This window comes from Cebus imitator, unplaced genomic scaffold, assembly GCF_001604975.1.
Source record: "Cebus imitator isolate Cc_AM_T3 unplaced genomic scaffold, Cebus_imitator-1.0 Scaffold126, whole genome shotgun sequence".
NCBI classification, from domain to species: domain Eukaryota; kingdom Metazoa; phylum Chordata; class Mammalia; order Primates; family Cebidae; genus Cebus; species Cebus imitator.
In genome coordinates, this window is record NW_016107441.1 from 448268 (window position 1) to 472897 (window position 24630).

General features: G+C 46.7%; 2 protein-coding genes across 3 annotated transcripts in view; one reads left to right on the forward strand and one right to left on the reverse strand.

Annotated features, from left to right (window-relative positions):
* Positions 1-7444, forward strand: part of SLC36A1 (solute carrier family 36 member 1) — a 56300-nt gene extending 48856 nt beyond the window's left edge. Inside the window, exon 11 of the mRNA XM_037742758.1 lies at positions 3070-7444. Within this exon, the coding sequence (XP_037598686.1) occupies positions 3070-3341 (272 nt within the window). The 3' untranslated portion in view covers positions 3342-7444. The remainder of the gene's footprint in view (positions 1-3069) is intronic.
* A 13398-nt stretch (positions 7445-20842) lies between these two features.
* FAT2 (FAT atypical cadherin 2) overlaps positions 20843-24630 on the reverse strand; it is an 89805-nt gene continuing 86017 nt past the window's right edge. The window contains exons 23-24 of one of the 2 annotated variants that reach the window (XM_017540512.2): positions 23881-24326; positions 20843-22821 (exon numbers count right to left, since the gene is read on the reverse strand). In XM_017540512.2, coding sequence (XP_017396001.1) covers positions 22289-22821; positions 23881-24326 — 979 coding nt within the window. In that variant the 3' untranslated portion in view covers positions 20843-22288. Of the gene's footprint in view, positions 22822-23868; positions 24327-24630 lie in introns of both variants that reach the window. The other variant, XM_017540510.2, reaches the window with a different exon arrangement.

Here is a 24630-nt window from a genome sequence, read left to right on the forward strand (position 1 = left end):
TAGTGGGAGCCTCGCTCTTCTTGCCCTCTTCAGTGTCACGCCTTATGTAGAATTCAGTGGTGGTATGTGGTTCAACCAGGACAGGAAGAGGGACTTCCCTTTGCAGCCCTGTGGTCTGGGCTTTAAGAGGAGAGAAATGTTCTTAAAATCTCTATTAAGGATATTTTTATTAGGCATATTTATCTTATGTAGTGGTGAAAACAAGAACAAGTTTTTAGAGTACTTATAAAATACCATGACGAAGTGAAAGATCTTTGTCCAGAGGAAAAATTCTGACCTCAGGCTCCTGTTTCTGTTTCCACTTAACTCTCACACAGAGTGGAGCATCTCTCCGACTCCACTTAACTGTCATGAAGGACCCATATGCCCTGCTAGGTCAGTGTGGGAGAGGCTGGGGAAAGGACAGACTGTCAGGGCTTCAAGAGGCTCTGATTTGTCTCCTGCTGGGGGCTCAGTTTCTCTGATAATAAAGGCCTCCTGTCTCTTGAGTGGGCTTCAGCATTTGTGGAGATGCTCTTGTGGCTGTCACTGAAGGAATAACTCACACTTTCTTTATCCATACAAAACCGGTTGGGTTAGAAGCTCCCTTTTTGGCAAGCCACATGTCCCAGGAAAGGAATTCATTCCATCGCTTTGCTGTGCCACCTCAGGCAGCACGTGGTGCTTCCCAGTTGTCAGCGAGGTGAGGGACATATCCCACAACACAGTCCTAAGTGACTAACACTGGCGTGTGTAGTTCCTTAAAATTTCAGAGTTGGGCGAGACTTCAAATGTCACCTAGTCGCCAGATTTCACAGGTAAATGAATGAACTGAGGCTCAGAACAGTAAGCTGACTTGCCCTGCACCACTCAGCTTGTTGGGGAGCAGCAACTGGTGATAATATTGAAGCATTTATTACTGATTTTTGGAACTCTGAGTTCTTTACATGAGGGATATCGTTTGACCATCCTGTTTAGCAGCTGGGGAAATGAGTCTCAAAGAGTTTAGGTAACTAGACACTGAGTGGTAGAGCTGAGGTCAGAGCCTGGGCATTCCAAACCCAGAGCCTACACCCATTCCTATACCACCCTCTGCCCAGGGCTCAGTTCTCCCAGTTGTGGCCTTAGTGCAGTTTCCACCTCACGGTAACACCTGGCAGCAGCACTGCAAGGATGACATTAGGCAGGGAGACCCAGACCCCAGAGAGGGCAAGTGTCTTGGTTGTTGGTACCACAGCAGACTGGCTCTTTTGTTGAGTGTTAGGTGACCTATGATGAGAATGCTGTTTTGTCATCAGCCTACAGTTTTTACCTCCAATTTTCTCCATATTCAACCCTCAAGGTTTGGGGGATGTCACCAACTCTGTTTAGAAGCAGCTAGGAGCTGAAAACATACCGTTTTTAAGTTGCAGGGAAATTAAAAGCCTAAACTTTTTGCACACTTCTCAGAGCCTTGAGATCAGTGAAGATGTTAATGAGAATTGCCATTATGGTGGATTAGTAGAAGAAGGAAAGATGAAGAATTGCCCCAGAGTACAACACTGTGGCCAGGTGGATCTGAGACTCGCTTTGCTGTCAGGCTTTGGATCCCTTGTCCAATTCTACTTTATTTGTTTTTATGGCTCCTCAAAAATCAACTTCAGACATTTCAGTTTAAAGTGTTTCTTACAAAATCTGGTCTCTAAGTGCAATCCAGTCCTTTCTTCTGGTGCTCAGCCAAAGAAACAGTGATGGATTTAGACATTGGCTGCCTTGGACTGAGATGTTCTGGCAATCTCACCAGTGTGGTGCCTTCCTTAGAATGACTCGACTGCATTTCTGCTTTACAAAATGAACTTAGAAGCAAACCTCTCATATACAATGTAACCCTCTCGTAGGAATCAGTGAGGTGGTAGATAAGCTCTGAAAATCTGTATCAGTACTGGGAGCATCCAGCTGTCGCCCAGCAGTGGGAAACACAATCTGTCAAACTACATTTGATTACTAACAGGTTAAGGATGTATTTTTCATGGCCAAAAAATGAATACTAATGATGATAACGTTACATGTAAGACATCCCTACTGTGTACCAGGCCTTCTGTTAAGCACCTGCATAACCTCATTTGATCATTATGACATCTCTGTGACATAGGAGCAGTTAATATCCCCATTCTGCCAACAAGAAAACTGGGGAATGGAAAAGTGCCATAACTTCCCCAATGCCACTCAGCTAATTATCAGCAGAGCCAGGATCTGAACACAAGAACCTAGTTCCAAAGCCGACAGCCCTCAATAAACTGTGAAACACTGACCTTTGCCCAGCTGGTGGAAAGATCAGTGAGACGGGAAGCGTGAGGTCAGTGGGCATTAGGATGGGTGTGTTTGGTGAACCCTTCTCCTGCTTACAGCACTGTCTGGCAGTGTTGACAATGGCTGCTGTGGCACCCCCTGTGACAGTGCACCACTGGTCGTCAGTCCCTCCTTCCTCGCTCACCTGTGGTAGAGTTTCAGATGTTGGAGCTGGGATTGTCCTGACACAGAGATGCGGTCATTGTATGGGGCTTTGCCAGTGGTCAGCCTGCAGACAGCACTGCCTTTTTTCACCTGTAGGAAAGTGCTCTGTGAAATGGGGTTTGATCATGGTGTCTTTCAAGAAGGAGAGGTTTCTTTTCCTATTTGGTTTCTTGTTGGTTAAGTAGAGATGTTTGTGTTGAGTGGTAAGAAAATGAGCAGCTGCTCAGAAATGTCCACCTCCTTTTCTGTTCCCTACCCTCCCTTCTTTGGTAGAAACCAGATTGCCCTGAAATATAATTTGGTTCCTTTTGCCAAGAAAGATGGAAGTCATGCACTCTAGCAAGAAAAGCTGAAAGCCTGCGGACTGGAGCCAGAAGATCCAGATTCCAGTCCCAGTTCTGCTGATGTTGCAGTGGGCCACCAGTTATTCCACGTTTCTGGGCATCTATTTCGCAGAGACTGGACTGGATAATGTCTAAGTTTTCGTAGAGCTCTCAGTCCTTTAAGATGGGCAGATGCTGAATTTGCTCAACAGTAGGTAGATAGACCTTTCCAAGCTCTGGGCATCTTAAACAGGCATGTCCTCTCTCCCTGCAGGCATCTTGGCCATCCTCATCCCCCGCCTGGACCTGGTTATCTCCCTGGTGGGCTCCGTGAGCAGCAGCGCCCTGGCCCTCATCATCCCACCCCTCCTGGAGGTCACCACCTTCTACTCAGAGGGCATGAGCCCCCTCACCATCTTCAAGGACGCCCTGATCAGCATCCTGGGCTTCGTGGGCTTTGTGGTGGGGACCTACGAGGCTCTCTATGAGCTGATCCAGCCAAGTAATGCTCCCATCTTCATCAATTCCACCCATGCCTTCATATAGGGATCTTGGTTCGTCTCTGCAGCTGCCTACCCGTGCCCTGTGTGTCCCCCGTTACCTGTCCCCAGAGCCTTAGGTATGGTGCAGGCTCTGAGGAAAGTCGGGTCACTGTGTGGGAACCACTCTGCCTGGCACCTGGGTACCCCAGGCCAGGTAAGGCTGAGGGCAGGTGAGAGGTGGGGTGGCAGACACGCAGAAGTGCCGCAGTGACAGGGTTGTCACTGCTCACTTGTATCTATTTACACCCAGAACTTTCCAGATCTCCCCCATCATGCCTCCTTCTTCCTACCTGCCCTCTGCCTGCTGGTGCACCTCACCTAACTCATTCTCACTGCACAGTTCACTTTATTTAACAATTTTAGTGTCCCCACCTCATGTTTTCTCCTTTTCGGGGCCAAGCATAGATGAAATAACTGGGAACTTCCCCTCTTTATAAAGCTGGGCTTCTTTCCCATCTCTCTTCCAAATGTTGTATCTCAGTATTTTTCCTATTCGAGTCTCCAGGGGGTGGCTGGACCTACGTGGTCATTTGAAACAGGCCCCCCAAGCTGGAGTTTTTAATCTTGACTCTGGCTTGCCGTGACCCCTAAGGCAATGCTTCTCTTCTCCGGATTCCTTAGTTATGGGTCACAGTACTGTACTCTTAATTGTTTTAGCTCTTAAAACATATGAAATGTTGCCTAAACTGAAAATATTTATATCTTATTTAAAATCAGATTTTTGTTTTTAGACTGTCTCTAGATTTGGGGTTATTACAAATCGCTTCTTCCTCAGTAAACTTTGACTCAACTTCTCCTGCTGAAAAGAAGCTCGCTCCAGGAGATGTCTGCTTGGGTCCTCAGCACTCTTGGCTGAGGACTCAAAGGTTTTAATCAGGAGTATCTAAAAATGTACCTCGGTGAGGAGGCGCGGATTTTGCCTCCTGTTGACCAGCCTGGTTTCATATGAAACGACACTGAAGGACTGCAGAAATGTTGCGGGTGCACCAGGCCGAGGGAAGTGTGGCTGAGTGAGAGGCCTATGAAGTGGGGCTGTGTACGTTTCAGCCTCAGCCCATGCCAGGTGAAAGGATGAGCAATGCTCAGTCACCATCAGGCTGGGACGACACCCGCTCTATTGCCACGGATGAGTAGCTGAGGTCAGTGTGCACAGACAGTTTTAAATTAAGTTCATAATCTTTACAGCAGCTGGTCTGACAACTACGTGTGGTGCTTGGTTGTTTACAATCAGTGGGGAATAGGGCAGAACCAGTGCCCGGCCCCACGCTGCCTCTGTGGCCTGGACTTTGAAAGGAACCACTGAACCACTGAACACTAACGAGCCCTGTCTTTCCCCCAGAATGCCTCCCTGGGTATCACAGACAGCCTTGAGGTGGGTCCTCCTCAAGGTCAGCCTTCAGATTTGGGAGCAAACTTCAAAGAAGGCAGAAGAAGATACATTGCCTTGCTGTGGCTGTCTCTTCTTTCCTCTTATTGTGAGAAATATTTCAGAAGGTCATTGATGAATTCCCCCTCTCATTAGCACTGTGTGTGTGCACGTGTGTGCACATGTGTGTGCTTCTGTGTTCCTGTGTAAGCAACAGAGCACACTCCTTGTCTTTTCTGTTCCTGTCACCAGGCTCTTGCTTCACTGCAGATACGGTTCACTCCGAAAGTTAGTTGAGGGAGAGCAGCAAAAATGTATCAGGAGTTTTGCTTCTGTGTTTCACTAAAGCTTATGGGGCTCTGACCCACTCACATGGCCCCAGTTTTTTCTTTCTCTTCTGTTCCAAAGCCAGGAGAGCTGACTTCCAGGAGAAGGGATGGGAAAAAGGGGACCCTCATTGTAGTGGCTCCCGACCTACCTAATAATTTGTTAACTTGGGAACATGCCATCATTGTTGACTTGTTCTTCCTTAGGAGAAGGACGGTTTTCACCCACCCTTTCTGTTCTATGGTGGACTCTAACAGGTGCTATATGACCGAGAATCTAGCTGGGAGTAGCAGAGGCCCTGTCTTCTGAAGTTTCACGTTTAGAAGTTACCACCGTGGGCTCAGAAACTGTCATCTCCTGGTTCTAAGCTTGGCCTCTGGCAGCCCAGCCTCTATCTTAGCTGTCTTCTCAGTGGTGCTGAGGGTGGTCTCAGTGAGAAGGCGGATGCCAACTGGAGGGCAAACCTGTGTCCTTCCCACGTCCTCCTTGGTGGACGTTTCTCAGAGCTGCTAAAGGCCATCCTGCCCAGCTGAGTTCTGAGATGGGGACTGTGATGCTGGGACCTGAGGGCTGGATGGTAGAATACTGGGGTCCCCCAGCTCTTAGGAAGATACAGGCTATTGCTCCCATGGTCCTGACCCTGAGAACGTGGTATGTAGGAGAGTTGGCTGTAGCTTTAGGATTTCTGGAAGCCAATTTGGCATGGCCTGTTTGATCTCTGTCTTGTGTTCCTGCTACACTGACAGACTGTGTGGCTCTTTGGAAACACCCAGGAAGGGGCTCCAGTCGGAGGATCTTCCTGGCTATGCAGCTGCACAGCTCTTAGGCATCACGCAAAGGATCAGCCAGACAATGGTAGTGGGAAGAAGCCCTTCCTCCCCTTCCGCAAGCAGCTCTCGGCCAGCTCAGAATCTCTTCTGCAGCCCCCAGGGCTTCTTGAAGCAGAGAACCCTCCCTGGTGTCTTCCCAGGATAAGTAGAAATATCACAGAGCAAAGGCCTTCGGGAGTTGTGAGGCTGCATCTGCTGGAGCAAAGAGAAACCCTGGGCTTTCTGTCCAGATACTCTTGAGCTCTGTGACCCTGCTCCTGTCACCCCAACTTCCCCAAACCAGAGGTAGCTTTCTCAGAGCCCCTTGGGGGTTTTCTCCTCCATGCTGCTGTTGGGGGCAGGCTTCCAGCTGTCAGTGGGCAGTGCACATCCTCCTAAATGCAGGCACTTGCCAGGGAGAATGTGAGCTGGCATCTTCTGTTCACCCTGCCTAGCAGTTGTCACCATTCACAAATGGCATTATTTATATTGTGCTGCTGTCCAGCTGCTAAGAACCCTTCATCTGCACAAGCCCTGGCTAGATATGTGTGAATATGTGGCATCTTTCCATTTCTGCTGTCCTCTTCTATCCCACCTCTGCAGCCAGATTCATTGGCTGATGCTCACTGCTCACTATCTATCCCCATGAAATTTATAGTTTTATCAATAGTCTTAAAGTGTTGATCTCAAACATGTATATTAGAAAAATCATGTTTCTTCTCTCTCTTCTCTCATCTTACTTTTCTCTTCTCAGATTTCTCTATTCCTAGAACACAATCTCTGTTTAACACCAATGTTCACCTCATATTTTTTAGAAGTGCAAAAAGCTCAGTTTATGTCTGTTTACAGCTCTCTCTCCTCACTTCTCACAGCAAGCAGGTCTGTAGCAGTGGATTTTATTTTGTAGCTGATGAGATGTTAAGGCAAGCCTCAGCATCAGCCCCTGCTACGTTCACAGTGCTGCTTCCTCGAAGAGAAGCCACAGAGTCCAAGTGGCAGGACTTGAGGTTGGCTTCCAGTCTGCCTTAGAAGTTAATTTTCCAAAGTACATTACAAATCTCTGAGGCCATTAGGGGAAAAGGAAGGAGCGTGGTTTGTCTTTGAAATTACGGTTAATACTTTTCGACAATAAGTCTGGCTGGTCGCAAGGCTGTTTGTCCCAGCAGCACCAGCCTATGACATCTCTTCCCTTTCCTTTGTGCCACCGAGTCGTTCCCTGGCCAGAGGACATAAGTGGTGCTGATAGGAGGCTATCAGAGTGAGGAAGGTAGGAAATGAGGGTGCAGGGTGCCTGTCATTCACTGTGTTATTTGGTTTAAATCAAAGTGATTCTGGGGAAGATGTGTTCTTTCAGTGGGTAATAAAATCAGTAACTCTATTGTAGAACATGTCAATCGATGTGTGAAGAAAACAGAGCATACAGTAGGTGTTGATAACCAGACAGTACTGTGTACGTCACGTGGCTGCGTGGATGTGCACTTCCAGCATGGTGTGTGTAGAGATGTGGCTCATGCCAGAGCTCGTAGAGCCTGTTTTGGGTTTTGCACATGGATCATATGTTAAGCTTTTTCTTTTCAATAAATGAATTTTATTTTTTATTTTTGAGAGGTTGCTGTCTGTGTCTCTTTTTTTTCATGTCACTCTGATCCCTTTATTAGATGCTGGGTTCAATGTTTCTGGCTTATGCCACAGAGTTCATATGGGAAAGTGGCACAAGCAGTAGACCCATGTATGGAATTAAGAGTTGCCCAAGAAGAAAGGGACCAGTAATGTTTTGTTTTGTTTTTTCTGTTAGGCATTCCTCCCCTCCCTAAACCTCCTCCTGCTTCTCCTGAAAACTGGAGTAAGAATTTTCAGCCCTCTCCATGCATAGCAGATGAGCCCACGTGACAGATGTCGTAGCCAGTTTTATATGTGTCAACTTATAATTCAGTCACACACTAACCCAGGTGTTCCTGTGAAGGTATTTTGTAAATGTGGTTAATTAACATCTATAATCAGTTGCCTTTAGGTAAAAGAGGTTTTCTCAATGTTGTGGGTCGGCCACATCCAATCAGCTTAAAGGCCTTCCGAGCAAAGCTGAGGTTTGCCTGGAGAAGTTCTGCCTCAAGCCTGCAGCATTGGCTGCTGCCTACGGGCCTGCCCTGTGACTCGCAGACTTGCCGGCTCACACAGTCATGGAGCCAGTTCCCTCATCTCTCTCCCTCAATCTCTCTATGTGTATATATATTCACATATGTGTGTTTATATGTGTATACCTGTATAAATGTGTGTGTGTGTATATATATATATATATATAAATATATATATATATATATATATGTCTCCTACTGCCTTTGTTTCTCTGAAGAACGCTGACACAACAGGTAACACTTAATTTTCTTGAAATGTGGAGATTATTAATTTTCTTGAAATGTGGAGATTAATTTCAGGACACGACAATGGAAGACACCCCTTCCCTTCCCTTTTTGTCACTGAGAGGGAAAAACACACACAAAGCTTAAAATGTTTATTCTCTCAACACAGTTTTCCCCAAAAAATACGTGGGAATTTGTTCCCACCAGCAAGCACGAAACCAGTTCTGTGGCAAGCACTAGCCAGATGTGCTCCAATTCATTTCTGACACCACCTACCTGGAGATGGCATCAGATCCTACAGGATGAGGGCTCAGTCCTTAAGAGTGACACCCCCACCCCCACCCCCACCACTCCAGTGCCAATTGCTAGTGCCAGGTTGTTTACCTGTGCTTCTAACTGGCTGTAAATTATAAATCAGGGTTCCCATGATTCTGTTTTGGGGTTTGATTTGTTAGGGCAGCTCACAGAACTCAGGGAAGTACGTTTCCCAGTATATTATACAAAGGATACAGATAAAGAGATATAGGGCAGGGGATGGGGGGCGAGGCGCAGAGCTTCCATGCCCACCCGTGTGTACCACCCTCCAGGAACTTCTGCAGGATCAGCTCTCCAGAGCTCTCCAAACCCTGTCTGTCCTCTTGGGCCTTTTATAAAAACTTAACTGGGTAGGCATGATTGACAGCCATGTGGAATTATGATTGAACAGATAAATGTAAAATGTAATATTAATAGACTGGAGAAACCCAGGAAAGAGATTCTTCTTGGCCTCTCTATGCAGCATTCCTTCATCCAGAGCATGGAGCAGGATCACTTCTGAAATGAGGGTCTATGACTCACAATTAAACAAGGTAATTTTTTATGGCCAGCTCTAAGACAGAAAGCCAGAGGAAAATTAAGAGTTTTTTTTTTTTTTTGGTTTCTATAGACTATCTTGGGGAGAAATAACAAGGGCTATGGAACTTAGGAGCCAGGAACTGTGTACAAAAACCAACGTGTATATATATATATATATAATACCACAGTCACATAGACAAGGAAAAAACAGGACCATCTGAGCTGCCTCCTCTATGATTTGAAAAGTAATCTCTGTTGACTACTGAATTAAACAAATTTAAAAACAGAGCCTTCAAGGAACACTGTTAAAGTGTAACATTTTACTAAGAGAGGAAGGTGGAAATGTAGTCTGTTGTCTATTTTCATTGTCAATATCATTTCTGGAACGGGAAGGTCAGAGATTTAGCAGCTATACCAAGCCGCCAACCAGTAGGTAGCAGCACTGGGATACACAAGCAAGTCTCGTTCCAGAACCTGAGCACCTCCCAAGGCGCTGACTACCTGTCTTTGTTGCAGCCTCAAGAGGGAGGTTTGCCTTGAGGAATTGTGAGGGTTAGAGAGAATGTTGTAAAGTGCCATATGTTATAATCACAAAGAACTTCTTAAACATTTTCTGAAATATTAGCTGACCTGAAGAAAACCGGGACTCCAAAGTACTTCTGCTTGTATTTCCTGCTGTCCATTCATGCGCTGATATCTTGCTCACTTCCTCTGCGCAGGGCACTCAATCCTCTTTTAGATTGTCCACCTCTTGAAGTTTTCATTTCTACTCGCATTTATACCTACTGTAATCCCTTCTTCCAGAAAGCCGGGGCTCTGAGGTAAGCCCATTGCACTACTGGAGGCATAAACCTGAGTCACAGTGGACTGAATTTGAACCCTAAGCCTGGGGCACTTTGCTATGTAGGCTGCCTTACTTAGCCCATTGCAGTTGTTGTGCTGAGGAACTATGTGTGTCTTTAATGGGTATGCTTTACTAGATCCTTGGCCACTGGTCTCCTTAAAAAAAAAAAAAAAAGTATAATTTACATGTAATTAAATTACATTTACCTTTTTCAAATGTATAGTTCAGTGTGTTTTGCATACAGTCATGTGACCACCATCTCAATCAAGATACAGAATGTTTCCTTTGCCCCTAAAAGGTCCCTTGTGCCCCTTTTCAATCAATCCCAGTCCCTGGCAAGTGCTAATCTGTTTTTTTTCTGTCTCCAGTTTTGTCTTTTCTAGAATGCCGTATAAAACCATTATATATGCAGCCTTTTGTGTCTGGTTTCTTTCATTTAACATAATCATGCTTTTTCTATTCCCCCATGTTGTTACCTGTATCTGTAATTGGTTCTTTTTATTGCTGAGTAGCATCCATTGCATGGATGAATCATAATTTGTTAAACCATTCATTAGTTGATGGGCTGCTTTAAATTTTCAGCTATTCATGGCTTCGTTATTTTAATGTAAATTTCTTATAAATAATTTTTAAAACTGCCTCTTATTCTTCCTTTAAAACTCACTTGTAACTGCTGCTAATCAGAGTATGTTACGAGGACAACTTGAATTTGTGCTCCCCAGCGGCCATTCTCAAGTTTTGGGCTCAGATATACTCTATACTTAATCACAAAAACAAATTAGCTATTATGAATAAAGCTTCTATGAATACTCATGGACAGGTCTTTGTGTAGACATATGTTCTTATTTCTCTTAGGTAAATACCAAGAGGTGAAATTATGGGGTTGTATGGAAAATGTGTGCTAACTTTTGGCAAATTGTTTTCCAAAGCGGCCATATCCTTTTGGATTCCTAATGTATAACAGTTACAGTTGCCCCATATCCCCACCAATACTTAATATTGTGATCTTTTAAATTTTAGCCCTTCTAATGGGTGTAAAGTGGCTTCTCGTTGCAGTTTTAATTTGCATTTTCCTGATGACGAGTGATGTTTTGCACCTTTTTATGCTTATTGGCCTATCTTCTTTAATGAAGTATTTGTTCAAGTATTTTGCCTCTTAAAATTCAGTCATCTACTTCTTTCGATTTAAGCTTTTTATTTTGAAATAATTGTAGATTTACAGGACGATTCAAAGGCACTGGAGGGAGGTCTGGTATACCTTTCAGCTGGGCTTCCCAGTGTTAACATCTAGCAAAACTGTAATACATTCTCAAAACTGGGAAATTGACATTGGCACAATCCATAGAGCTGATTCAGATTTCATTAGTTATACATATACTCATTTGTGTTTGTGTGTGTGTGTGTGTGTGTGTATAGCTGTGTGCAGTTTTATCACGAGTCGCTTTGTATACACCACCACCACAAGCTAGATGCCTAACTGTACCATGACCTTAAGACTCCTTTATGCTGCCTGTTTATGAACATCCACTCCCTTCAGTACCCCACATCCCTAACCTTTCCCAGAAGCCACGAATCTGTTCTTCATCTCTATAATTTTGTTATTTCATGAATGTTATATAAATTGAATTATGCCATATGTATCTTTTTGGGATTGGCTTCTTTCACTTAGTATAATTTCCTTGATGTGCATCTAAGTTGTTGCATTTAGCAATAATTTGTTTCTTTTTATCATTGAGTAGGGTCCCATGGTACTGATGTTTATTCACTCACTGAAAAGAAATGTACATAGTTTCCAGATTTGGTTATTACATATAAAGTGCTATAAATATTTGTGCAAGTGTTTCTGCATGAAGATAGGTTTTAATTTCTCTGTTATATGTGCCCAAGAATGCGATTGCTGAATTGTACGGTGATGTGGTTTGGCTGTGTCGGCATCCAAATCTCATCTTGAATTTCCACACATTGTGGGAGGTGATTGAATTGTGGGGGCGGGTCTTTCCTGCACTGTTCTCCTGATAGCGAGTAAGTCTCATGAGATCTGATGGTTTTAAAAAGGTAGAGTCTCCCTGTACAAGCATATTCTCTCTTTTGCCTGCTGCTATCCAGATAAGATGTGACTTGCTCCTTCTTGCCTTCTGCCATGATTGTGAGGCTTCCCCAGCTATTTGGAACTGTAAGTCCAATTAAACCTCTTTCTTTTGTAAATCGCCCAGTCTCAGTTATGTCTTTATCAGTGGCGTGAAAGCAGACTAATACATATGGTAAGCTCATTATTAGTTTTAAAAGGAACTTCTAAACCATTCTCCAGAGTGGCTGTACCATTTTACTACTCCACCAACAATGTATGGGTGATGTATTTCCTTTGCAACTTTGCCAGCCTTTGATGTTATCACTATTTATCACTATTTGTGGTGGGTTTTTTTTTGGTTTGTTTGAGACAGAGTCTCACTGTGTTACCCAGGCTGGAGTGCAGTGACTCACTGCAACCTCCACTTCCCAGGTTCAAGTGATCCTCCTGTCTCAGCTTCTTAAGTAGCTGGGGCTACAGGCGCATGCCACCATGCCCAGCTAATTTTTGTATTTTTAATAGAGATGGGTTTTGCCTTGTTGGCCAGGCTGGTCTTGAACTCCTGACCTCAGGTGATTCGCCCACCTTGGCCTCCAGGGCCTCCCAACACTACTTGTTATTTTAACCATTTATCAGATCCTGTGTTTGTTAGACTTATACTTAAGTATTTAATTTTCTTTGGAGCAATTATAAATGGTAATTTTTTTATTCCAGTTTCAGTGTGTCCATTGGTAGCATATAGAAATACAATTGTCTTGCGTATTTTAATCTCGTATCCTGTGACCTTTCTGTACTCAATAATTCTGAGTTTTTGGTTACGTTTCTTGGGATTTTCTTTTTAGACAACCATGTTGTCTGTAAATAGAGATAGGTATGTTTCTTCTTTTTCAATCTGTATTTCTTTTCTTTTCTTTTTGCCATGTCACAATGGTTCAAATTCCCAGTTTGAAAACAAGTGGTGAGAGTGAACATCCTAGTCCTGTCCCTGATCTTGTAGGGAAAGCATTCAGGCTTTCACTTTAAGTATGATATAAGCTGTACAGCTTTTATAGAAGTTCCCCTCTATTCCTGTACTGAGATATTTTAAAAATCATTAATGAGTACTGAATTTTGTCAAATGTTTTTTCTGTATCTGATATGATCGTACAGTTTTTCCTTTTTCACCTTTTGATATGGTGGATTCCATTGATTGATTTTTGAATATTGAACCAGCCTTGCTTACTTGGAATCAATCCTACTTGGTCATTTTATATTATTCTTTACATTGTTAGATTGCCTTTCATTTTTCACTCACCCTGATATTTACTCTGACAGATGTAGACTCTAGAATGGTGCCTTTTTAGAAATGAGTAAAACCATATACATAATTACTAGTTTTGGTACAAGCGTTCTTTTGCCCCAGGCTAGATTCCAGCTGCTCTGGTGCTGCATAAAGGTTGCATGGGTTTCTTTAGAAGAGGGTTTCTTTTTTGTTGTTGTTGTTAGGGAGACAGAGTTTTACTCTTGTTGCCCAGGCTGGAGTGCAATGGCGCGATCTTGACACCACAAACTCTGCCTCCCAGGTTCAAGCGATTCTCCTGCCTCAGCCTCCCGAGTAGCTGGGATTACAGGAATGCACCACCACGCTCAGCTAATTTTGTATTTTTAGTAGCGATGGGGTTTGTCCATGTTGGTCAGGCTGGTCTCAAACTCCCGACCTCAGGTGATGCCCACCTCGGCCTCCCAAAGTGTTGGAATTGCAGGCGTGAGCCACCACAGGGTTTTTTAACCTCACTCTTATTGACATTTGGGGCTGGATGATTATTTGTTCTTAACCTCACTATTGGTGACATTTGGGGCTTTGCTGTGCGTTAGAGAATGTTTAGCAGCATCCTGGGCCCCTACTCACTAGATGTCAGTTGCACCTTGCAAGTTGTGACAACTAAAAATGTCTCTAGAATTGCCAAATATCCCCTTGGCGGGGGTGGGGGATGGGGTGGAAATCGCCACCTCAGCTGCCAGGAACCAATGCCTTAGACCATTTAGTGCCACCTACCTTTAGCTGGGGGGATGTCCTTTTACTGTGGCCATGGAACAAAGGAAAGTGCATTGATACAGATGCTACACAAAGAGCTGCCTTTTCAGTAGTAATGTAAAATATCTCTAACATCTCCTGAATGAACACTGATACCAACTACGCTGAGCACTTTATGTATGTTATCTCCTGCACTGAGTACAGACAAGGAAAGTGCTGGTAATATCCCTCCTTTGCAATCTAGGCATAAAAGGTTAAGTGACTTGCCCACGATCACATCTCCTAAGTGGTGAAGCCAGGTCTGTCTGACAATCAAGCCTCATGTCCTTGCCGCTGGAACCTACTCCCCTGCCAGCCGATTCCTTCATTTCCCTCGCCTCCTTCAGTGAGCACAGCACATTTCCAAGCCTGTCTTTTGACTCAAGCCTGATTTGCACCCTGCCCTCCATAAATCACTCTCAGCCATCAGAACTACCCACCATTGCCCAAACACTTAAAACCTCTCGGCCTTCACTTTAGGTTTTCCCCTGAAGACCCTCCTTTCTGGGCTAAATCAGCAGCTCTGCTCTAAGACCCAGCCCAGATGGCTGGGCCTCTGCAGCGGACTTTCCCTGGCCAGTTCGGTTGGAACTTAGAACTCCCTCCTCAGCAACGCTGTCACTTCCCTGCTCTGGTTAGGCTAGTACCTGTGTTGGAGACATGTGACTACTTGGCCACATTCCCCAGATTGTGAGCTGCCTGAGGGCACTGCTCAAGTCAAATGGGATCTACCCCCACTCTGCCCTTGGGGGCTAATTATGTATCTGGAATCTTTGGTTACTAAATTCAGTGTAGTCTCCTTCCCTAGTGAACAGTGGCCTGGTCTGGTAAAAAAAAAAAGTTACATCACTATATTGTGAGCTCTGTATCAATGTAACCAAGCACCTTGCTTGGTTGGACTCTTTAGATTCATTGAGAAATTTTGAGTCAAGTTAAAAAAAAATCTTTTTGCAGCTGGATGCCTGAGAAAGTTCTTGCTTTTCATTCAGTGAAACAGTCATTGCCCTTCTTCTAGAAGAAGGCAGAGGCTGCCTGAGGGCTTCCAAAGCCTGTCCTTAGACACCGCACCACGGGACTGATCAGCACCTGGGCCTGGCGCCCTAGCCGTCTGACATTGTATCAATGTTTCAAGCTGTGCAAAGAGGTTGGGTTGACTGTTCTATAGTGCACCAGCTGCAGGCCCTGGGCACGTCACTCTATGCCTTAGAACTTTACATACTGGGTCTTTTTTTGCCCTCTAGCTCTTTCAGATTCTTCACACATAATCTTCAGTTCAGCAGAAGTCGTTTTCCACCAAAGGCCTTTGTCTCTGCCTTCCTTATCCCCAGATAGTCACTTTTTGAGAGTTCTAGCCCAGGCCTTAGGCTTGCGTTGGAGACCCCTTGTTCCCCCCGCCAGAGCACTGCCCTTAATGCCTGGAAAACACATGTGTCCTTTCTGTAAAGGCTTGAGAACCACCCGTGTGACGACAACTCTGCAAGCCCTCCCTCACCCGCCAGCCCTTGAAGGAAGCCGTTTCCCAATTCTCCTGTTTCCCAATTCTTATACCGTTTGTCCTGGCGAATCCCAGCTGCGTTTCCTTCTCCAATAGCGAGGCCTCATCTGGCTCCGGAAACCACTCCTCACAGCATGGCGGCAAGTCCCCACCGTGCCCCTCCCTTCCGGCCCGCTCCAATAGCAATGCTCTAGGTTGCTGTGCCACGCTTAAGGCCTGGCCCCAAAAGTGGATGTAGGGTTTCAGGAGAGGCTTGGGGTTGAGCTCCAAGGCGGGGAGACCCCCATCTCCCCAAACCTGGACACCTTGGCACTGTGCCACCTAGAAATGAGCATGGCCTTCCCGGCTCGTTCTGAACTCAGCCTGCTCTGCTGCACTTGCTCCTGCTCATCAGTCCCCAGTATTTGTCATTTATTCACGAACCCAAAGGTAAGGCGCACCTCCGGAGTCAGGCTGACCTGGATTGGAATCCTGGCCCTGTCACTCGTGAACTCCGTGACTTACCTTATTTAAGTTACTAACACAAATTACAGGCCCCTCAGTTTATCTGTGCCTCGGTTTCTCCAGTTGTAAATGATGATAGCACCTACATCATTAGGGTTTTGTTGCTGCTGTTTTGAGACGGAGCCTCCCTCTGTCGCCCAGGCTGGAGTGCAGCAGCGTGATCTCGGCTCACTGCAACCTCTGCCTCCCAGGTTCAAGCGATTCTCCTGCCTCAGTCTCCAGAGTAGCTGGGATTACAGGCACCCGCCACCATACCTGGCTAATTTTTAGTCGAGATGGGGTTTCACCATGTTGGCCAGGCTGGTCTCAAACTTCTGACCTCAGGTGATCCAACCACTTCGGCCTCCCAGAGTTCTGGGATTACAGGCATGAGCCACCGCACCTGGCCCCACATTAGGTTTTTGTGAGAATTAAGACGCTAAGTGCTTGCACAGCACCTGGCATAGCAAATGCTCAGTAAGAGGAGGCGGTAGAGGTGGTGGCTGACGGTAGTGAGGGTAATGATGGTGAACTGAAATCTGCCTGAGCCCCAGAGGTTTGAGATGCAGGGATTCACCTGAAAACTTCAGGCCTCCCCTAGGCCCAGTAAGCTGGTCCTTGATCCCAGAGAGCCCTCTGGTGGCTAATCTGTGAAGGCGCAGGCTGCGGACGAAAAGGGGAAGGCAGGGCCTGGTGGATTGCGAAGGCGTCCCTCATCCTGGAGAATGGGAGGCAGAGAGGTACTGTGTGGACATCCCAGGATGGGTGTCGGACCTGAGTTGGGGTCTTGCCTCTGAAATTCTGGCTGTGAGACCTCAGGCAGTCCCCTTCTCTGTGGGCCTTAGCCGTGCAGAACATTAGGAATGAGGAAGGCCAGGTCAGTGTTTCCCAAAGATGAAGAGGGGGCTCCTGACAGTCATTTTTCAGTCTGAATGGTTACATATTTTCATGGTATCAGGAAAAAATACCTTCAAATCCTTTAGTGTAGAGATATTATTAAGATGAATAGAGAATATTTTGTAAACATCTAAATATATTTTTGAAGTTATTAAGTAAATAATAGTGCAAGTGGCCGGGTGCAGTGGCTCACGCCTGTAATCCCAGCACTTTGGGAGGCTGAGGCAGGTGGATCATGAGGTCAGGAGTTTGAGACTATCCTGGCTAACACAGTGAAACCCTGTACTAAAAATACAAAAAATTAGCTGGGGGGTTGGGCACACGCCTGTAGTTCCAGCTAGGCGGGAGGCTGAGGCGGGAGGCTGAGGCAAGAGGCTAAGGCAGGAGAATCACTTGAACCTGGGAGGCGGAGGTTGTAGTTAGCTGAGGCCGCGTCACTGCACTCCAGCCTGGGTGACAGAATGAGACTCCGTCTCAAAATTATTAATAATAATAACAGTACAAGTTGTATTCTATCAGGACAAAAATTATGAAAGTGATAAGCAAAACAACAGAAATTTGGGCAACAATGGACAATTTGTGATATCCTGCACAGCCCTGATAAATTAATCCTATATATATGCTACCTGTCCTTTTTTGCTGTTTGTTTTTTGAGACATAGTATTGCTGTGTTGCCCAGGCTGGAGTGCAGTGGTGCGATCCTGGCTCACTGCAGCCTCCACCTCCAGGGTTTCAACTATTCTCCTGCCTCAGCCTGCCAAGTAGCTGGGATTACAGGTGCCCACCACCACACCCAGCTCATTTGTTTTATTTTGTTTTGTCTTTTGAGACAGAGTCTCACTCTGTCGCTCAGGCTGGAGTGCAGTGGCACGATATCAGCTCACTGCAACCACCACCTCCCGGGTTCAAGCGATTCTCCTGCCTCAGCCTCCTGGGTAGCTGGGACTACAGGTATAAGCCACCATGCCTGGCTAAGTTTTGTATTTTTAGTAGAGATGGAGTTTCACCATGTTGGCCAGGCTGGTTTTGAACTCCTGGCCTCAGGTGATCCACCTGCCTTGGCTTCACAAAGTGCTGGGATTACAGGTGTGAACCACATATCCAGCCTGGTATTATTTTCTGTCATACAGGCCACCGTCTATTGTTTATGCTTCAATAAGCTTTCCATTTACATGTATTGCTCACGACAATATGAGATAGCTGTTATTCCTATATTACTTACTATCTTCATCTTACTGAGGAATGAGAGGCCCAACTGAACTTTGGCAAAGGAGCAAAGGCACCACAATGGAGCAAAGACAGCCTTTTCAGCAAATGGTGCTGGACAGCTGGACAGCCCCATGCCAACAAAATAAATCTAGACACAGATCTTACATCCTTCACAAAAAAATAACTTAAAGTGGATCATAGACCTAAATGTAAAATGCAAAACTGTAAAACTCCTAGATGATAACATGGGAGAAAACCTAGAGAACTTGGGGTTAGCAAAGACTTTTTAATTAAAACACCGAAGGCACTATGTTTAAAAGAAATAATTAATAAGCAGGACTTCCTTAAAATTAAAAACCTGTAGGGTGGGTGCAGTGGCTCATGCCTGTACTCCCAGCACTTTGGGAGGCTGAATCAGGCGGATCACCTGAGGTCAGGAGTTCAAGACCAGCCTGACCAACATGGCAAAACCCTGTCTCTACTAAAAATACAAAAATTAGTTGGGTGTAGTGGTACGCATCTGTAATCCCAGCTACTCAGAAGGCTGAGGCAGGGGGGTCGCTTGAACCTAGGAGGCAGAGGTTGCAGTAAGCCGAGATTTCACGACTGCATTCCAGCCTGGGCAACAGAGTGAGCCTCTGTCTCAAAAATAAATAAATAAAAATAAAAACTATGCTTTGTAAAAGACAGTGTCAAGAAGACAAGACACAGACTGAGAAAATATTTTCAAAGGCATATCTGGTAAAATACTGTTTTCTAAAATATACGAAGAACTCTTAATACTCAGCATTGATAAAACAACTCAATTTTAAAATGGGCCAAACATCTTAACAGCTGCCTCACTAAAGCAGATCTATAGATGAAAAAAAAAAAAAAAAACCACACACACACACACACACAAAATATGAAAACATGCTTCACATCATACGCCACCAGGGAAACGTGAAATTAAGACAACAGTGAGATACCACACTACACACCCATTAGACAAATCAAAATCCAAAACACGGAAACCACCAAATGCTGGTGAGAATCTGGAGCAAAAGGAATTCTCATTCACTGCTGGTGGGAATGCAAAATGGTTCAGCCACTTTGCAAGACCGTTGGACAGTATTTACCCAAAGGTGTCAGAAACCCACATCCACATAAAACTTGCACACAGATGTTTATAGCAGATTTATTCATAGTTGCCAAAACTTGGAAGCAACCAAGATGTCCTTGAGAAAGTGAATGGGTAAATAAACTATAGTACATCCAGACGGTGGAGTAATATTCGGCACTAAAAAGAAATGAACTATCAAGCCCTGAAAACAGACGGAGGAATCTTAAAAAAAAAAAAAAACAACAAAAAGCCAGTCTGAAAAAGCTACATACTGTATGATTCTAACTATATGACGTCCTGGAAAAGACAAAAGTATGGAGACAGCAAGATGTTTCTTGGTTGCCAGGGGTTAGGAGGCAGGGAGGGATGAGTAGGCAGAGCACAGAGGATTTTTAGGGCAGTGAAACTATCTACAAGAGCCTGTAATGCTGGATACATATTTTACGTTTGTCCAGACTCAGAATGTGCAACACCAAGAGTGAACCCTAATGTAAACTGTGGACTTCAGGTAATAATGACCTGTCAATGGAGAGTTGCCCGTTGCAACAACTATACCCTTGGTGGGGAATGTTAATAATGAGGGAGGCGGCCAGGCGCGGTGGCTCACACCTGTAATCCCAGCACTTTGGGAGGCCAAGGCGGGCTGATCACCTGGGTGTGAGTTTGAGACCAACCTGACCAACATGGAGAAACCCCATCTCTACTAAAAAGACAAAATTAGCTGGGTATGGTGGCGCATGCCTGTAATCCCAGCTACTCAGGAGGCTGAGGCAGGAGAATCGCTTGAACCTGGGAGGTGGAGGTTGTGGTGAGCCGAGATGGTGCCATTGCACTCCAGCCTGAGCAACAAGAGGGAACTCTGTCTCAAAATAAATAAGTAAATAAAAAGAACAAATAAATAATGAGGGAAGCTATGCATGGGAGTGGGGGACATATCTCCGTACCTTCCATTTAATTTTGTTGTGAGCCGTAAAACTGCTCTAAAAAAAATTCTCTTAAAAAATGAGAGGCCAAGTCGTGTCTGCTGGAGGCCTCATAATTAGTGTGTGACAGAGCTGGGCTTGGAATCAAGCCTGACCCACCTCAGAGCCATCGCCTGCGTGGTGTCTGCCACGGGCATGCCTTCTTTGCCCAGCTGGATTGGGAACTTAAAGGCAGGGACTGGGCTTTCCTGTCTTCGTGTCATCATGGTTGCCTTGTGAAGTCACATTTAGCTGGTGACTACAGGTGCGCTGTGGAGCAGCACCCACAGGCTGACTCTGGGTCCCAGGAGGGCCGGCTTCCCAAGAATTGTGATAGTTAAGTCCCTTCTCCATAACTAATGTCATGCAGTGCAAAGGGTGCTGGCAGGGGCAGGAGGCCCCAGCTCTTGTCCTGGGCTCTCAGCTAGCCTGCTGGTTAGTGGACTCATCACTCAGAGCCACTCGAACCACTGCAGACAGTTGTGTCAGAGGCAGAGGGTTCTTTCCAAATAGTTTCCTAGGCCCCATCCCCAGAAGTTCTGGTTTTGTGTCTGGGGTAGGTAATGTTGCCAGATCAGGACTCTCTGTGCTTGATAATCCCTAGGATCCCTCCCAGCTCCCCAAATCTATGAATCTTGGAAGGGCCCATGGACCCTTGCATTATCCATCGACCCCAAACAGGCTAAATGACACAGAAAATAACAGTAAAAAAGATACTTTATTGTTAAAAAAAAAAAAATGACCAATGGAACCATGTATCAGTCACTCACACTCACAGTCACACATACAGCCGCAAACCACTCACACAAGTTGGCTCTCACCCACACAGCTCCCTCTCGCTTGAAGCAGCAGCCCTGTGGGCAAGTCTCCATTGTTCTCCCTTTTGACTTTTGTCTCCAGAAACAACACACATGAAAAGGCAGTGGACCACAGGGAGGGACTGGATGGGAGGGAGTGGTGAGGCCACCAAAGGCCACAGAGGCCTCTGGTCCCCACCACTCCTGGCTACATACACTCTACACATGTGTACACACATACTATCCATGGGTACCCACATGTGTAGACATGTGCCCACAATGACCCTCCATGCATAGGGTTGAGTCGCTGCAGGTAACACTTGATGGGCAGGCGTCTGCGATGGAGAGACAGGCAACGGTCAGTGTCCAGCCTGGACACTGGGGTCTAGCTTCCTGCTTCCAACCTGCCCTAAATAGGAGTTCTGAGTTCCTTGTGTCTAGGGAAGAAAAATCCCGTTGAGGAAACTCATCCAGACAGCAAGGTCAAAAAGTGCCTAATAATTTTTTAAATGAAGAATTAGTTCCTTCCTTCCTTTGGCCAAAAGTGCCTGGGAAACTTGGGATGAAGAACCCAGAGTTCCATGAGGTCTGAATTCTGTCACAAAGAAGGTTCAGAGCTGCGTAGACTCCTGGCAGGCCCTGACTGGCAGACCATCGTGTGACTCTGAGGCGGGGCCGAGTCCTCTGCGTGGGGGCTGCGGAGCCGGACCTTTGGGGACCGAGGCCCGGCGATGCTCCTCGGAGTCCTTGTTGCCCTCCATCACCATTTTCTCCCCGGTGCAAAGCGCAGCGCTTGACGTGGAGCCGACACGTGACAAAGACGCCGTGAGTGCTCGACGGAGGCAGGAGCACAGGTGACTGTGCCCGCTCCCCTGCTGCTCACCGCAGCCCCTAGGAGGACGCCTTGAGGCCCTCTAGAGCTCCTCTGTACGGCCCATGTATTGGTTGCCTGTCAGGCACCAACCTACCTGCCTCCAAAATGGAGCTGTGGGCAGGTCAGTAGATCAGGCTCGTCCCTGGGGACTGAGAGGTGGCAGGTCAGGAAGACCGCCGTCTCTCGCCCACCCTGGGAGTCAATTGTTCCCGGTCTTCCAGGGTCCCTGCTGTACGCATGCCTCTTCCCTGGGGCCCTAGTGCTGTTTCTGGAGCTCTAGCCTCAGCCTCCTTCCACTCTCAGGGACTAACTGGGGGACCAGAAAAGCACATTTCAAGGGACAGCAGCCTGGGCTGGGGGTGGTGGCTTCCCTCCCACCTTCCCAGCCACACTCAACTCACCCTCTACGAGACAGGAAGAAAGAACCAAGTCCAGTCCTTGGCCTCCCAACTGCCTTGCTCTGGGAATGGGAAGCTAGAACATGACCTCTTCACAGCTCCCATAATCGCTCTCCACCATATCAGAGCCCTCATAGTTAGGGGGCACCCGGGGCTGGCCCTGGCCTGCAAGAGGTGCCCCCTCCACCTCACAGACAGCATAAGAGGGCCCAGCTCGGCTGAGGCGCATACTCACCCCCTTGTAGCCCCCCTCTGCCAGGCTCGGCCCTCCCCCTCCCTGCCGGAACTGTGAGTGGTAGTAGCTGATGGCCGTGTATTCATTGAGACAGGGGGCAAGCAGGCGCTCCCGGGGACTCGGGGGCCGAGAGGGCATCAGATCTTCCAGGTTCTGGTTGCTGTAACGAGGCGGGAGAGGTGCCCGCTTATTTTCCATCTCCAGGGGGAAGGGGAAGCCCCCGTAGAGGCCAGCGGGCTCTGGCATCACGACTGGGGTTGAGTGGCGGTGAGTCGAGGGTGGCAGAGGGCCATGGGTCACTTCGGAGTGCGGGTATTCCCAGCGTTCGTTCCTGGAGTAAGTAGGGGGCCAGACCGCAGCTCCGCCAGGGTACACTGAAAGGGAACAAGAAGACAGGGTCAGCTCATTTTCCCCAGGGAGGGTTTCAGCTGGCTCTATAGCAGCTATATATAACCTAGCGTGTAGTGGAGATGGGCGTGGGGAGCCCACCTGTGCAGGTTGTCCCTGGTGGCTTAGGTTGATATATAGAATCCAATGGGGGCAAGTTCAAGGCTAGAGGTTTGACCCAAGGCCAGCCCATTTTGCAAAGCCCTGCCACTAATCTGAGGGTCAGTGAACAAGGGAAGGATTTGGATGGCTCCATGCAGCCCACTCCCACAGCTTGGGATACGGGGGTCCTCCAAAGTCCTACTGGTGAGTTTTATCCCCTTAACTGAAGGAAACACACAGTTTGTTTGACTCACAGGTGTGATGGACTCTATCATAGAGAGTGATGAAATGAGATGTGGCTTGGAAATTGGGAGACCAGGAGCCCTTAGTCCTAGCCCTCCCTCTGCTATTGAATAGTTGGGTGAGTTAGAACAAGTCACTGCATGTTTATGAGCCCCACTTTTTCTATTTCACACACAGTGAAAATACTTATCATAACTGCTGATGATTATGCCAAAACATAAAGTGCTTTACTAATGCACCTCCTTTTGAGTCAAAGATGAGAGGAAGGTGAGATTCCTCCTCTTCGTCAGCCAGGTCTGGCCCGAGGCTGCTGCACTTCCAGATTGGGCTACCAGAAGCCTGGACCACTGCTTCTCCTTTCCCTTCCCAGAAAAGCACAAATGTGCAGAAGCCCCCTTCTTACTCCAAGGATTTTATCCAACCCTATGCAAGGTCTACAGATTTCTATCATGAACTTCAGTCCCATGGAGTGACTTGGGATTTGGAGGAGTGCAGTAGAATGAGCCACAGAAACCTGGCGTCTGCTCCAGCATCAGTGTGCTGTAACCTTGAACACATCTCATCATGTCCCATCCCAAGGGGTTGGATGAGTGGTGGCTAAAAACGCCTGCGCCTCAGATAACGGAGTGTTTAGGACCACCACCCACTTCCATCAATCCCAGAGGCGAAGCGCCTATGGCTATACTGACCCATCTCCTCACCGGACCAGGTTCTCTTGATGACGGGCTCATTGTCAGGGTGGGAAGGGACAGCAGCTGGCGGGAGTCTGGGGGGGACACTGCAGACCACTGGTCGTTGCTTGGAGTTGGGTGCAAATGTGACGAGCTCATTTGGAACTGAGGTCTTGCTGGGCTCCGGTTGGTTCAGGTTGTTGCAGGAGCTGGCACTCAATGGGTTGAGCTCAATGGCAGGCATGCCTTGGGTGTCAACACCAACACTCCTGGCCAGGAGGTCTGGGTCCTCCATGGCCACAGGCTTGTGAGACTTGCAACGGCGGCAGTAGTAGAGAAGCCCGACAGTGCTTATGATAATGAACACTATGGTCACTACGATGATCAGTAACTCCTGCTGCCCCCAGTCCCCCCTTTTGATCTCAGGAGTGACTAGGCAGTGTCCTTCCGAGCAACCCCTCGCCTCCATTTCGCACCTGCAGAGACGGAGAAGTAGTCAGGGGGCCGAGTCATGAAATTGCCCTTTCCATGTCCCCTCTTCCAGAGATCTACGGTACAGAGACTGCTTCTCACAAAACCTACTGTCTCTCATTTCTTCACCACCCCTTAAAAGTAATTAACAAGCATATCAACATCAGAACTTTCCACCTTCTACCAGTAAAGTATGGGTCTCAGCTACATTTTCATTTGTGACCATTAGGATCTGGGTTCAGGGAATGTCTGTTATTTTTCTAGCAATAAGATCTAGGCACTGGATACACTCTCTATCATGAGGTCGGA